The 15,212-nt window shown below is 28.6% G+C and overlaps 1 protein-coding gene across 1 annotated transcript; it reads right to left on the reverse strand.

The window, feature by feature from the left end:
* Window positions 1-3,967: 3,967 nt before the first annotated feature.
* Window positions 3,968-4,555, reverse strand: LOC136082552 (uncharacterized). The gene has a single exon (XM_065801963.1). The coding sequence runs from the start codon at window positions 4,553-4,555 to the stop codon at window positions 3,968-3,970; it is 588 nt and encodes a 195-aa protein (XP_065658035.1).
* Window positions 4,556-15,212: the final 10,657 nt, after the last annotated feature.

Below are 15,212 nucleotides of genomic sequence, written 5' to 3' on the forward strand. Positions count from 1 at the left end.
TAGGGGATGAATTGGTTTTACATTTAAACATAAAACAAAGAGTATTAAAAATGTTAAGCTCATATATATTAAAAACTTTCATTTCAAATAATAGAGGCTTGGGATGAGTATAACGGTCTTTAAAATATATGAGACGTGCTACATGCTTCTGCTGACAATAAAGAGGTTTAATTTAATTTTCTTTGCACTACCCCAAGCAATGTTTGCATAGTTTATGTGACAATGAATAAATGAGTGATATTATTGTACTAAAGTACGTTTATTTAAAACATTTCTTGCTTTGTACAATATTCCAATACTTTTTGAAATTTTACTTGATAAGTTTTTAATGTGACTTTTCCATGTAAGATTTTCATTTATAGAAACACCAAGAAAGTTGGTTACTGTTACTTGTTTAATTTGTATATTGTCAATAACAAGATGAGGCATGTTAATTGGCAGTTTATGTTTTTTGATAAGAGGATGGAAAAGAACCCATTTAGTTTTATAATTGTTAAGAGATAATTTGTTAGTCTTAAACCAGTCAGATATTTTGATTAACTCGATGTTCACGCAATTAAATAAGGTTGGAATGCTTTTGTGTGACATAAATAAATTATTGTCATCAGCAAACATAATTGTTATTAAATCCGAGGCTTTCTATAAATCATTAAAATAAATGAGGAAAAGAAGAGCTCCTAATATGGATCCTTGAGGAACTCCACATGTAATATTTAACAAGTTTGATGATAATGTTTCATTGGCGTAAACAAATTGTTTACGATTAGTTAAATAACTTTATAACCATTTTAAAACATTGTCTGTTATGCTATAACATTTTAATTTTTTAGCAAGAATTTTATGATTAATAGTATCAAACGCTTTCGCTAAATCAATTAATAATCCCAATGTGAGTTTAGAATTATTAAATGAGTCTGATATACTTCTTGCAAGCTGAATAATAGCATGCTCTGTTGAATTATTTTTTTTAAATCCATATTGCATGTTATATAATAATTTGTTTGATAAAAGGTGATTGTATATTCTGTTGTACAAAACTCTTTCAAAAATTTTAGAAAAAACAGAGAGGATAGAAATTGGACAATAGTGTTTTACATTCGTTTTTTCTCCTTCTTTAAATATAGGAATAATTTCGCTATTTTTAAATCATCAGGAAAAACTCCCTGATTAATAGAGTATTTAAAAATTTGGAAAAGTATGTCTTTTAAAACGTCAAAACAGTTGGTAATAACATTCCCATTGACATCGTCTGGACCAACTGCTTTATTTGACTTTAACAATTTATAGGCTCTTTCAAACTCTTCAAAAACCAAATCAAAAAAATTAAGATACGAGTTTAGAGGGTCATATGTTGCCTTTAGTAATTTTTTAGGGTTTGGAATTTTTCCGGCTAAGTTTTGTCCTACAGATACAAAATATTTATTAAAGTCGGAAGCAATTGTTTTTTGATCAAGAAAAAAATTATCATCTACTTTAATAATTGAGGGCAAAGATTGCGATATTTTTTTAGTGTAACCCGTAATTTCGTTGATTAGTTGCCAAGTGCGTTTTAAATTTAGTTTGTATTTTTCAAGTAAATTAGTGTAGTTTATTGATTTTGAATTTTTCCATTGGCATTCAAAAATTCGTACCTAATTAATATAAATGGTCTTACTCTCAGTTGTTTTTGATTTTAAATCTTTAATATAAAGTTTTTGTTTAATTTTAGAAGATGTTAGAATACCCTTAGTAATCCATGACGATTTAATTTTTTTATGTTTGAAATTTATTTCTACTTTGGGAAAATTGATGTCATAAATTTCATAAAAAAAGATTAGAATATATATCATAAAATTTTAAAAAAAGATTTGTATATTAAATTAATGTCTTTTGTATAAAAATTAATGAAAAGTTAATAATGTCCCAATTAACTAAAGAAAGTTGATATTTAAAAGATTATAGGTTTTTATTATGAAAAAGTCGCTTTTTAAATGATTTTTTTCATTATATAAAATTTTCGCATTAATATCTATTTAAAAGAAAATAGGGAAACGATCAGATATGTCACTTTTAATAACGCCTTTTTTAAGCGAATTATTAAAAATATCGTCGGTTGTAATGTTATCAATTAAGGAAGTTGTTGTTTGAGTAATTTTTGTTGGTTTGTTTATTAGAGGAACTGCTCCATTTTCAAATAGGCCCTTTTAAAGTCTATTAATGTCTTTTTTGACGTGATACTCAAAGCAATTTAAATTCAGATCACCTAATATGTAAAGTAATTTCTTTTCGTGGTTGCTTTTATTCATAATATCGTCATGTAAAAATGAACTAAATGTTTTAATTTCGCCAGTAGGTGGGCGATAACAACAGCTAATTACAATGTTTTTAGTTTTATTGATCAATATTTCAATCGTTAAAAGCTCTATATTGATGTCAGAAATACTCAGGTCATGCCTAACAAAATACCGAAGGTTTTCTTTTGCATAAATAATTAAACCACCGCCGCGTTTATTTGTTTTCCACCCTAATGAAATTAAAATATAGCCCGGTATTTTAAAATTATTATCTAAATTTGAGTCATCAGAACTACACCAGGTTTCAGTTAGGCAAATTACACTAAAAATAGTTAGATTTTCCTCAAAACTATTGCAAAGATTTTCAAATCTTTTTTTAATTTTCTTATATTGATATGAATTGCATTAAATTTATCACGCTTAAGAAATTCTTTTATTTCAAAAGTATAAAAATAGCTGCAGTTGCTTTGTAAAGCATCTGTTTTACTAAAATAACTTTGATTCGGATCGGACTCTTTGTTAAGTATAAAATCATTAAATTTGAAAATATCAAAATTTTTAGAGCGATTTGAACCATTTTTGTATTTAAAAACAATAAAAATTAAAAAAAACAAATAATAAAGATAAAATCAATAACTCTAAGATAAAAGAATTTCTTAAAAGTCACGCGTTATAAGTTTATTATATACAACTTTAACATATTTACCTTTCTCAAATCTTTTGTTTCTTTAAATAACTGTTTTCGCAATTCCAAAGTTCTTTCGATGTAGGGGAGACCGGGGCTAGTTGGCCGCAGGGGTAAGTTGACGAACTGCGTTTATCTTTAGAGCCTTTCATCAGAAAGTGACAAGAATTACTCAGAAACTTCCTCATTGACCATTTCATCATTCACTGTAGTATTGTCAGGATTCGCGCATGCGCATGGGAGATATTGAGATTTATGCGTTTTTTGGACAAAAACGTAACTTTTAGGACATCGCTTCCTTTTTACTCTACAAAGAAAATATTTAGTCGTATGAAAAAAAAATTATTGTAAAAGTTCCAGTCACAATTGGTTTACTATATCAGGTCAGAATTTTTTTTCAAAGCTGCCGTTTTTCAGGATCTATAGACTGTTTATTAAAAAAAAAGCTTTCGGGGTAAGTTGACAAATTTTTTACGGGGTAAGTTGGCTCATAGCATTTACTATGGAAAAAAATATTTATTTTTATAAAATTATTTTTTTTTATTTTTTTTATTTTTAACAATATTGAAAATATTTATTCTTACAAAAAAATTAAAAAAAAATTTTGTTTAGTTTTTTTTTCCACAGATAAAAGGTGGGTTACTGTTTGGCTTTTATACCGACTAATATTTGGTACCAGCTAAAAGTAATATTAAATTTTGGGATAAAATTGTTGCAAAAATTAATTTTAAAAAAATTTCTATTAATTTTGCACTTAATAGTGCATTAATAATCATTTTTATAGTTTGCGGCAACTTAACCCGGGGTGGGGTAAGTTGGCGCAAATTTTTTTTTTTTGTTTTTTGGTCCGGAAAGGCCCCAAGAATTTTTTTTTTTAAATGAATGCAAATTTTATAAGATACCCTAATCCATACTCTTTAAGACTATACTTTAATATTTTTAAAAAAATGTACTGTTAGGGCTACAGAGCTCATAGAGTAAAAACCGAGCCAACTAGCCCCGGTCTCCCCTACTCTTCGTTTACGTAAAGTCGATCGTTCCACAATTTTAACTGAACATAGTTATCCAACGCAGTTTTTTTGTCCTTGTAGTTTAAAAATTTTACTATTATGGTTCTGTTGAACTTTTTTCCATCGCTACTTTTTTTCCCCGTCCTGTGCGCCCGTTCAATTTCAATATTACTTTTAAATCCAAGTTTTGTCTTTAAAACATTTTGAATCTTTTCCTCGCTTAATTCCCACGTTTCGTTTTCATCTTCTTCAATTCCCGTAAACCTAAGGTTATTTCTTCTGCTCCTGTCTTCCAACTCAACTAGTTTATCTTTGACAACAACGTTTGTAATATCATTTTGGTTTGATGTTAAGTTTGGCTTTTTTTTCATTTCAGAAAGTTCTTGAACAATTGTTTCATATTTCTCGCTAAGAAACTCCGCCAATTTCCTTAGTTCATTAGTTTCTTTTTTTAGTTTTGTATTTTCTTCTTGAAGATTTAATAGCTTAATTTCCATTTTATCAAACTTCTCGTTAAATATTTTTAATAAAGTATTCTCATGAATATCTAATAGGTCTTTAATTTGAAAAACGGTAAATTTAGCCATTTTTAATTTAGTTGACAAAAAGAGTCTCTTATTACAAAATGACTTTGATTTAAAATATCTCTTTTAAAATAAATACATAAATAATATAAATTAGTTATTGACACTACTTCTCTTTTGTTGCAGTTTTATTTTTATTTAACTTTTTGTTAAAAAACTTTAACACTTTTATATTGTTGTTAATCTTTGATATATTGCGTTATATTTCAACACCAATATTTATATTATATTAATATTTATATTTTAACTAACGTGTGTAAAATTCTTATTATATACTTAGCTAATTTTCATTTTTGTATGTATACTGACCATTTTTTCAATGTAAATGGGGCTCGATGATAAGACAGTTTATGTCTTCTGCTTGCTCCAGCTCTCTTATTTATTAACACGATTTATTTCATTGTAAGTTTTAATATACGGCAAATAATAATAATAATAATAATAGAAGAAAAAAAAAAAAAAAGACTGTTAAAATATGATTACTCTCAAAATTTGATAGATTTTGGGCAAAGAATCGCTTGCGGATTTAAATTTTAAGATTTGTAGGATTATGCGAAAAAACACAATAAAAGTTGTTAAATGCAAATATTGATTTTTTAAATATGTTCATATTTAACTGTTTTTCAAAACTAAATGGATTTCTGAATGATTTAAGTTTATAATAATTTATAACAATTAAGCTAAATTTATAACAAATTGCTAACTATTTGAAGATTTAAATAGTGCAACTTTTATTCTTATATTTACAAAAGAATACAGCTTTAAACACTTTTAATTTTTGGTATTGCAAGAAACCTCTCCGCATTTGCCACATCACTAATTCAACTTGAACAACCATTTAAAATAAAATATATTTATTTTTGAATAAAACATATTTTGTGTTTTTCCTGTGTTTTTTAAATTCAAATTTAAAAATAGCTTTTAAATCTAAGTTTCTTTTTTGAAATATTTAAAAACAGCTTCTTTTTTGAACAGCTTCTTTTTTGAAATATTTTTACGGAATAGGAACAAAATGGACAAGATCCCTGAGAAAAATCTTCCCTGAAATAACTGCTGTGAAATAATTTAAAAAAATCTAATAAAAATCCTCCTCCTTTTTTTCCTGAGAAAGAATCCCCCATAACTCACCCCAAGAAAAAAACCAACATGTAAAGTAAATCAATTTCATAAACCTTTGTAATCGGACTCAAAAACCAATTACTTTAATGGAACACATGCAATCGTCGAAGAACAACAATTTGAGGTATTATAGCGCAGTAGTTAGCGCGCTTGTAGGGATTGCCGGGATAAGGGATCCCGGACGTTTTTGGGTCCCAAAAATCCCGGGATTCTAAACACAAAATCCTGGAATTTTTGGGATTTTAGCAGGATTGAACTAATTAAATTATTAAGAAAATATCGACGAGGATATGGAATTAGGCTTTCTTCCCCCAACCAAATGATGGGATAGCAAATGTGGATTTACTCACCAATGAACAAAATATCAATGAACTTGTGGAAAAAGTCTGTAAGGTAGTTGTTATTTTTAAACAATCCCCGACAAAAAATGATACAGTCTTGCAAAAATATGTCAAAGACGAGAAAGGCAGCAAGCTTTCGCCCATTTTGGATTGCAAAACAAGATGGAACTCTCTTCTATCAATGCTAGAGCGTTTCCTTACTTCAAAAACATGTATACAGAAAGCTTTAATTGACTTAAACCACCCAGTTTCCTTAAACGAAAGTGATTTTGTGGTTCTTTGGGAAATAATAGAAGTACTTGCACCTGTCAAATTAGCAGTAGATGCGTTATGCAGACGAGATGGTAATCTATGCACTGCAGATGCAGTACTCATAATTTTATTCCAGCAGATTGTTCAAAAACAATCCTCCTTTGCTAATAAATTGTTCCAAGCTATAAAAACAAGAATGGAAAAAAGACGATGTGAAGAAATTTCTGGTGTTTTAAAATACCTTCAAAATCCAAAATATGATGCTGTGAATGATGAAACAAATGTCTGCAAAATTTTTGGAATTCCTCCTCAAACCCTTATTAGGAAGCAGATAAAAAAACTTATTGAGAGACTAGCTGCTTTTAAAAATGATAATTTAGAAAAATCAAATATTGATGTTGATGAAAGTATAATGGCTGTCGTTAGAAATGAAGAATCGCGCCTCCCTGCCTTTAAGAGAAAAGTTACAAGAACAAATTGCACAAAGCATGAAAGCCATCGAACCAGAAACACAAACTTCAAGTTTAATGTCAATAATAAAGAAAGAAATGCATCTGTTTGAAAATGGTGGAAACCGGGGGCATAATTTGGAATTAGTATACCAATATTTGTTATCTATTCCACCGACGAGCATCAAACCCAAGCGGGCATTTTCTGCAGCTGGGTATTTGGGAAGTAAAATAAGGAGTAGGCTAAATGGCCAAACCTTAGATGCTCTACTATTCCTCCGGGCATATTTTCAGACAAAAAAAGAAATTTTGTCAGTAAAATATGCATTAAATATGAATTATTTTTTTGTTTTACATTTATTATTTAGCTACCATTTATTTATAAATATAAAATAAAGATTTTCTTTAATTTTTGTTATTCAATATTAATAAACAACTTATTTTGTTATTTTTTACAAAGTAGCTTGTTGCTACAGCTGCTACAATTGTAGCCAAATTTAAGAAAATTTATGTTTACAAATTTATTTTGAAATTTTGATTGTTTAGTGACTTTAGTCAAATACACTCTAAATGTTCAAATGTTATTTACATATCCAATTATTTGATGAAGATTATTCTGTAAAGTCTGTAATCTTAAAACATAATATAGAAGGTACCGTATATATATTTCTGCATCATTCTAAGATCTTTATATACACCTGCTGCCTATTACACAATTGAAACAATTTAAGGCGCCATAGAAAATTAATTTAAGTTATTAAGGCATAATGAAATTAAATAAAAAATTGATAACATCAAAAATTATATTCATATATGCAGTATTAACTTCTGTTTGTTAGCAAATACCTCACATTATATATAATCCCGGGATCCCGGGATACCGGGATTTTAACTTCTTTAATTCCGAAATTCCGGGATTATAAATCAAGCCCGGGATTGCAATCCCTACGCGCTTGCCTCAGAAGATCTGTGGTTTAACGCCACATCTGGGTAAATTATCGGTAAAAGAGGGGGCGTGAACAAGAATTAAAAAACCTAATTTGATTCACCTCATGGAATATTTAAGCAAGCCTAGTTTTCTATTGACTGGTATTTAGATGCTTTTGGAGAAAAGCAAATCAGCATTTATATCGTTATCTAAAGACCTTTTACGAAAACTTTTATCTTAAGCAATCAAAGAAGATTGTAAATGAAAAAACATTAACGTTGATTTTGAAATCTAAGTAAAAGAAACTTTTTATATGAAATTACAGCTAGAGAGGGCTATACAAAATGCTGAGCTAAAACAAAAATTAAATAATAAAGATCTCAGTATAAAATCTCTCAATAATGTATTTTTTGTCTTTGTGTCAACAAAATAACGTACTTCTAATTTAGAGACTTTATTTCAGTATTTAAAAACTATTCAACAAACATCTGTTGACAGTGAACGAGCTTTTGGTGCATCGGGATTGTTTGTAAACAAACTTAGGAGTAGCTTAAACAATTACACTATTGATACCTTATGTTTTTTTTAAAGTTACTTCAAAGATAATAAAATTGATAAAAATTCAAACTAAAATAGGTTTGTTGATATGCAATGCTGCAAAAAATTTTCCATCTGGATCCAAATCTTAAAAAATCCGGATATCGATCCTAATTATTTTTCCAGATCCCTACTAATATGATTGACATATTTCCACTAATACACACAAATGGTGCAAATAAGTGCAACAAAGAAAAAGTTTTACGATCTGTAATCATTAGCAGTTTCATAAAAAAAAAATTAAAACTGTATCTACGTGACGACGTGAACGAAAAGCGCATTTTTTTTAAAAAAAGAAATAAAAATAAAATACTTTTAATACACTTTTTTAAAAGACCTATTAATATATATTTAAAGCACTTTAAAATTATTTTTTCATTACCAAAAGAAAAAACCTAAAATTGAAGAATCCCTATAAAAATTTGAAACTTTTAACAAACTTTAGCTTGAACACTATAAAAACAAGCACAAATAGTACAAATAACTCGCGCAAGGAAGTTATTTTTTAAACTAAAAAAATTGAGCTAGATTATGGGTTCTAAAGGTCAGTCCTGCCCTAAAAAAAACATGTGGATAAGATAGACAAGAGATTCTTTTATGCATTACCATCATAAAATATTTCATAACATCTTTTTTCATTTTCGTCAAATGTCCAGTTTTAAAGCATTTCTGCCCCATTGTGCGGCAAAAAATTGCCAAATCATATACTCTAAATTTAAACGTGAACATGCAAAACCTATTATGAAAGATATGAAAATGACGGATATATTTGAGATAAATATCTATCAGCATCTAATTTTTATGTAAAGATACTACAGCAATCTTTTACCAGTAAATTTTAATAATAAGTTCGAAATAAAGCTAAATGATAAATATAATCTAAGATCAAATAGAAACATTAACTATAAATTGGCTCGTAAATGTAATAAACTCTTAGAATATTGTATATCTTATCGAGGACCTAAATTATGGAATGAATGTCAAAAGGATTTTAAGTTTACGGTGAAGTCCTTAAGTTCATTTTAGTTTCAAGCAAAAAAAGAAATTTTTAAAATCTAATGATCTTAATAATCAAAAATTATTTTTATTTTAACTAATTAATTTTTTGTTTGTTTGACTATTTTACCAGTAACTTTGCTACTTATTTGCGTCTTAATACGAACTTTATATTATACGTGTTATATACTTCTTAATACGATCTCTTTAGTATATTTATTATGAGTTTTATATTTATATTATACTCGATATTAATGCTGTATATTTACGATTTATTAAAACGATTTACTACTCTTCTTATTTATTATATAAATCTACGATTTATTATTCTTTTAAAAAGGACTCTATGAAAAGATAACGATAACGTAATGTTATCCTTTTCTTCTTTGAGTTCCTGCTTTAACCTTATTTTATTGTAATACTAGTGTATACTCTTGAAACAGAATTTATTTTATATATATTTAAACGAACATTGTAAAAATTGTTATACTATGTTAAACATAAAAAAAAAAAAAAAAAACTATTGAAATTTTACACAAACAAACAAACAGGCCACCTGATCGTGCATCCAATATACAATAAAACAAAGGAAACCTTTAAAAGAAAAAGAACTATGTAATAATTTTTTTTTTGAGATTTAAATATGAATTATTTATTTAAATATAAATTAAAATAAAATTAAAAATGATACGAAAATATGAATTATTTATTATGGCGACAATAAAGTAAAAAAAAAACGTATAAGAAAAATTTTTAATTCCGTTGATAAATCGTCCAACTGGATGTAACACAAAACTCGTAAAACTTTTTTTGATAATATTGTTTCAACCAAGGAGCTTTATTAAAGCTTCTAGGTTTTAAGCGACATTTGAAAAACCGACATATAATTTATTTTAAAAATTAATATAATATAATTATATATAAACTGATATCTATCTATCTAAATATATATATATATATATATATATATATATATATATATATATATATATATATATATATATATATATATATATATATATATATATATATATATATATATATAAAGAAAGTATTTATGAATCACCTATAAAAGTCTTGTATAAAATTAGGAAAAAAAGTTTTTTAATTAAAGTTACAAATATTTTATTAAAAATGTAAACTTCAGATAAATTAATCAAGAAATAGTTTTTTCTAATTTGCTTCAATGCTTTATATGAAAACTTTTTTCAAAACTTTTAAATGCGGCTATGCCGCTTTTTCCCTTGTACTCTTTATATGGCACCGTATGTATGCATAATTATGATGTATGAATGATGGTACGTATGCATGATGGTACCGTATGTGTAAGTGGCCCTGAAAATAGCCCATCTGTAAAATTCATTGATATGCTTGACGACAGTTTCCTCACTTGTTGACTTTACAATATTCATACAAGCAAATGGACAATGTAAAACCATTCTTGACTATGTGATATATAACGATGTAAATCGAATAAAAAATCTACAATCGGACTCGCCACTTGGAACAACTAAACACCCTCATTTAGTAATCAAATGTAATTTTCTTGTTTCCGAAAAACCCGGCTACACCTTTTCAAGCAAGAAATTTTATTACTACAAAGGCGACTACAAATCAATAAAAAAAGAGCTAGAAAAAATCAACCGGGAAAACTTCCTTGATAACTCAACCACAAATCAAAGCTATGATAAATTACTTAACTTATACTATAATCTATGTGAAAAATTCATTCCAAAAAAAAGAATAAATTTATCAAATAAAGGAGTGTCATAGGTGACCAATAAAATAAAAAAATTCTCAACTCAAGACAACGCTGTGGAAACAAAACGTAGCCTCAAAATGGTAAAAAACCGAAATTGGAAAGGAATACCGCAATGCGAGTAGAGATATAAGAAAAGCATAAAAAAAGCATAGAAAAAACAACGAGTTCAATTTAGCAAGCGACAAAAAAAATCCCAAACAATTCTTTTCATATATAAACTGCAAATTAAAAATATCTACTTCAATACAAGCCCTCAAATCTGACAACAGTGAACTAAAAAACAGTAAAAAGGACATATATTAAATCACCATTTCAAGTCCGTCTTTAGTAAAAAATACGGCGTACAAATTAACACACCCGACAATAGAACTATTAAGAGGATAGACAACATAAACATCACGGCGGGCAAAGTAGAAAGTTTATTACTTCAAATTGATGGAAACATATCGCAAGGAACAGATAACGTTCACCCATTCATTCTGAAAGCATCCGCCACCGTACTCGCCAACCCACTATCGATCATATTTAATTTATTACTGCGTTCAGGGGAAATACCTACAGTATGGCTAGACGCAAGCGCAACGCCGATATTTAAATAAGGAAGCCCAACTGATCCTGAAAACTATGGACCAATCAGCTTGACTTCGGTTCCATCCAAAATTATGGAGAAAATAGTAAGGAATGAACTAATCAACTACTTCACAAAAAACAACCTTTTTTGCAGCGAACAATATGGTTTTGGCCCGAATAAATTATGAACGAAAAACCTTCTGGAAACTATGGACGATATCTAGTGGTACTTTTTTTCCCACCAAAACAATGGCAAAAAAAAAATACTACTAAATATCGTATTTCTCAACTTTTCACTAACCTTATTGAAAAACTGAGCAAATGCAGAATAACAGGTCAATTGCTTGCATGGATTCGCTCATTTCTAACAAATTGACAACAGCAAGTCGTTCTAGGCGACATAACATCAGGATAGGCACCATTGTCTAGCGGTGTTTTCCAAGGATATGTGTTAAAACCAATTCTATTTGCCATCTTCATTAACAACCTCCCAGGCAACTTTAACTCTTGCTGCAAAATGTTTGCGAACAACACCAAATTAATAGCTCCAATCAGGCCAGGAAACAAAGAGCTTGACACTAAATGCCTGCAAGATGACATCAGCAAAATAAGTGATTGGTGCTGCACATAGCAAATGCAACTAAATTTTAGTAAATTGAAAGTGATGCACATTGGACGAGCAAACAAATCAGCGACATACACTATGCTAAATCCACTATCAGGCGCAAAAAGAGATCTAACAACAAGGATGATAGAAATAGACCTTGGAGTCACAATAAGTCAAGATCTTATGCCAGAAAAACAAGTCAATATAGCTGCATCGACCGCAAGTAAATTTCTTGGATTGTTAAAAAATACGTTTATATCGCGAGATCCAGCACTATGGAAAAAACTCTATACAACATATGTCAGACCAAAAAACACTTGAAAAAGTTCAGTGACGAGCCACCAAGATTGGACACGCAATGAGACAACATTGCTATGAAGAAAGGCTAATCAAACTCAACCTAACTAGTCTAACTTTGCGTCGACAAAGGGGCAACCTCATTCAACAATTTAAAATATTAAAAAGAATCGACAAAGTAAAATGGTGTGTACCAACAATCATAAGAGAGCCAAGAGCTGGTCGTATAGGACAACTGAGCAAAGAATTAGTCAGTAACAGCGCACTGCGAAGCAATTTCTTCACTAACAGAATCGTGAACTGTTAGAACTCGCTATCCAACGATACAGCGAGCGCAGAGACAGTAAACGCATTCAAGAATCGGCTGGACAACCTCCAGCATAGTTGCTACCGTGGCTTATCCTAGGACGGGTTACTTAGTGTGAGCCGATAAGCTCGCATTGCAACTTATTATGACTAACTAACTAAATCTCTCTCTCTCTTTCTCTCTCTCTCTCTCTCTCTCTCTCTCTCTCTCTCTCTATATATATATATATATATATATATATATATATATATATATATATATATATATATATATATATATATATATATATATATATATATATATATATATATGTATATATATATATATATATATATATATATATATATATATATATATTCTTATTTTCTCTATAAAATCTCAATAAGTTTTTATTAATAAAAAAAAACAACTGGAAAACAGATGTTCAATCTTCCTACTAAATACTACTAAATTCAAAAAACATTTATGAACCAAATTTATTACGGAGGAATTTAATAGGGATATCAATTATTTGTTATTAGGGTATTTGGTGTTTTTACCACTATTTGGGGTCACCCAAATATTTGTATACAAGTAGTGCAAAAATTTTTAAATTATTTTTCAGCATTTTTTTAAAAAATAACCGTCACATTTTTAAAAATCTAATTTGTTACGAACCCCTTATTTCAATTTCCAAGTTACGCAATTTCCGTGAATTTTATAGCATAATTAATTCAATACTACTGAAATAATTTAAAATTTATCTTTGTTTAATTGTGAATTTAATCAAGTAACTATTGAAATTATACAAAGAAGTGCTATAAATACTACTATCAGGTATGAGTTGCATGCTTTTTTAGGTTACGTTGACAAAAGTAAAATTTTATTTAGAAAATGACGTGTGAAGTGTGAAAACATTTTGTAAAAATCAGTAAAAATCAGGCAAAATGTCAAGTTGGCAACTGTAACGAAGTTTGTATGATTGTTAATTATGGAACAACGAATTTGATGAATCATTTAAAATTGAAACATGGCATGGATATATCTCTTAAAAGAAAGAGTATATCAGAATCAACAGAAGGTCCAAGTAATCAAAAAATTCAACGTCCAACAACAAGTTTTACAATTCGAGAGTCTAGAGAGTTGTTAATATCAAAATGTGCAGCCAAAGATGGATTTTCATTTAATCAAATAATAAAATCGGATGCTACTAAATCATATTTTTCATCACGCGGTCATCAAATGTCTAAATCAAGATCAACAGTTTGGGAAGACATTAAAAATACTACGAAAAAGTATTTAATGAATTTGTGTTAAAAATTCAAGAGTCTAAAGTCATGGGAAAGAAATTTAGTACAATAATTGATTAGTGGACTGATAATACATTTAAGAGATATTTAAATATCAAAATTCACAACGGCACTGAATCTAAGCAATTTGCATTAGCTTCTGTCGGATCAGGTAGTTGTAATGCTGAAAAGTTGAAAACAATTGTCAGAAAAAAACAGGACATCAAACTTGATATTTCCGAGATATTGTCTCAATTATAAACGATGGAGCTTCCGTAATGAAAAAATATGCCACCTTGATGCCATTTGAAAGTCAATTTTGTTACAATCATGGAATAAATTTACCTATTGTTGACTGTTTATATCAAAAAGATTGTGAAGAGATGGATGAATATAATCATAATGTTGAACTTGATGATGATGATGAAGATTTTGATGAAAAACTAGATTTTGATGAACAAGAAAGCTCTTTACCGATGGAAAAATCCTACTTTGATGTTATATCAGTTATTCTAGGATATGTGAGAAAATTTCAAAAATCTTTATTGAAAATTGCTCGCTTTAAAGAAAATGTCCAAGAAATAACAGGAAAAGAGTTAACTCTATTAATTGACTGCAAGACAAGATGGAATAGTGTACTTCCTATGTTGCAGAGATTTTATGAACTGAAAGAAATCGTAAAATCTTCAATAATTGAATTTGAAGGTTCATATGATGACAGCATTGAAACTAAAGTTAAAGACATAATAGATTGTTTGATTCCTGTTGAAGAAGTTATTAAAAAATTAAGTTCTAAATGCTGCAATTTGATGGTGGTAGAAGGATCATTTATCTATTTATTCAACACACTCAACGCACGGGAAAGTGGTATTTTGCAAAAAATGCTCGAAAATTTAAAAACTCGAATTGATTCACGATGATGAAAATGATTCAAATACAACATCCAAGCTTGATGACACTATCAACCACTTTGTAAACCATCAGAAAACAGTCAAAACTTCGATCGAAAATGAAATTAAGGCGTTTGAAGGAACAACAGAACGTACAGATAAACTTCAGATGATCTACGATGCCTTATTAACTGTGCAAGCAATATCAACAGATGTTGAAAGAGTCTTTTCTGAAGCTGGAAACTTCAAGACTAAACTTCGTAATAGAATGAAAGAA

Source organism: Hydra vulgaris, chromosome 07, assembly GCF_038396675.1.
Source record: "Hydra vulgaris chromosome 07, alternate assembly HydraT2T_AEP".
In the NCBI taxonomy this organism is placed as follows: Eukaryota; Metazoa; Cnidaria; class Hydrozoa; order Anthoathecata; family Hydridae; genus Hydra; species Hydra vulgaris.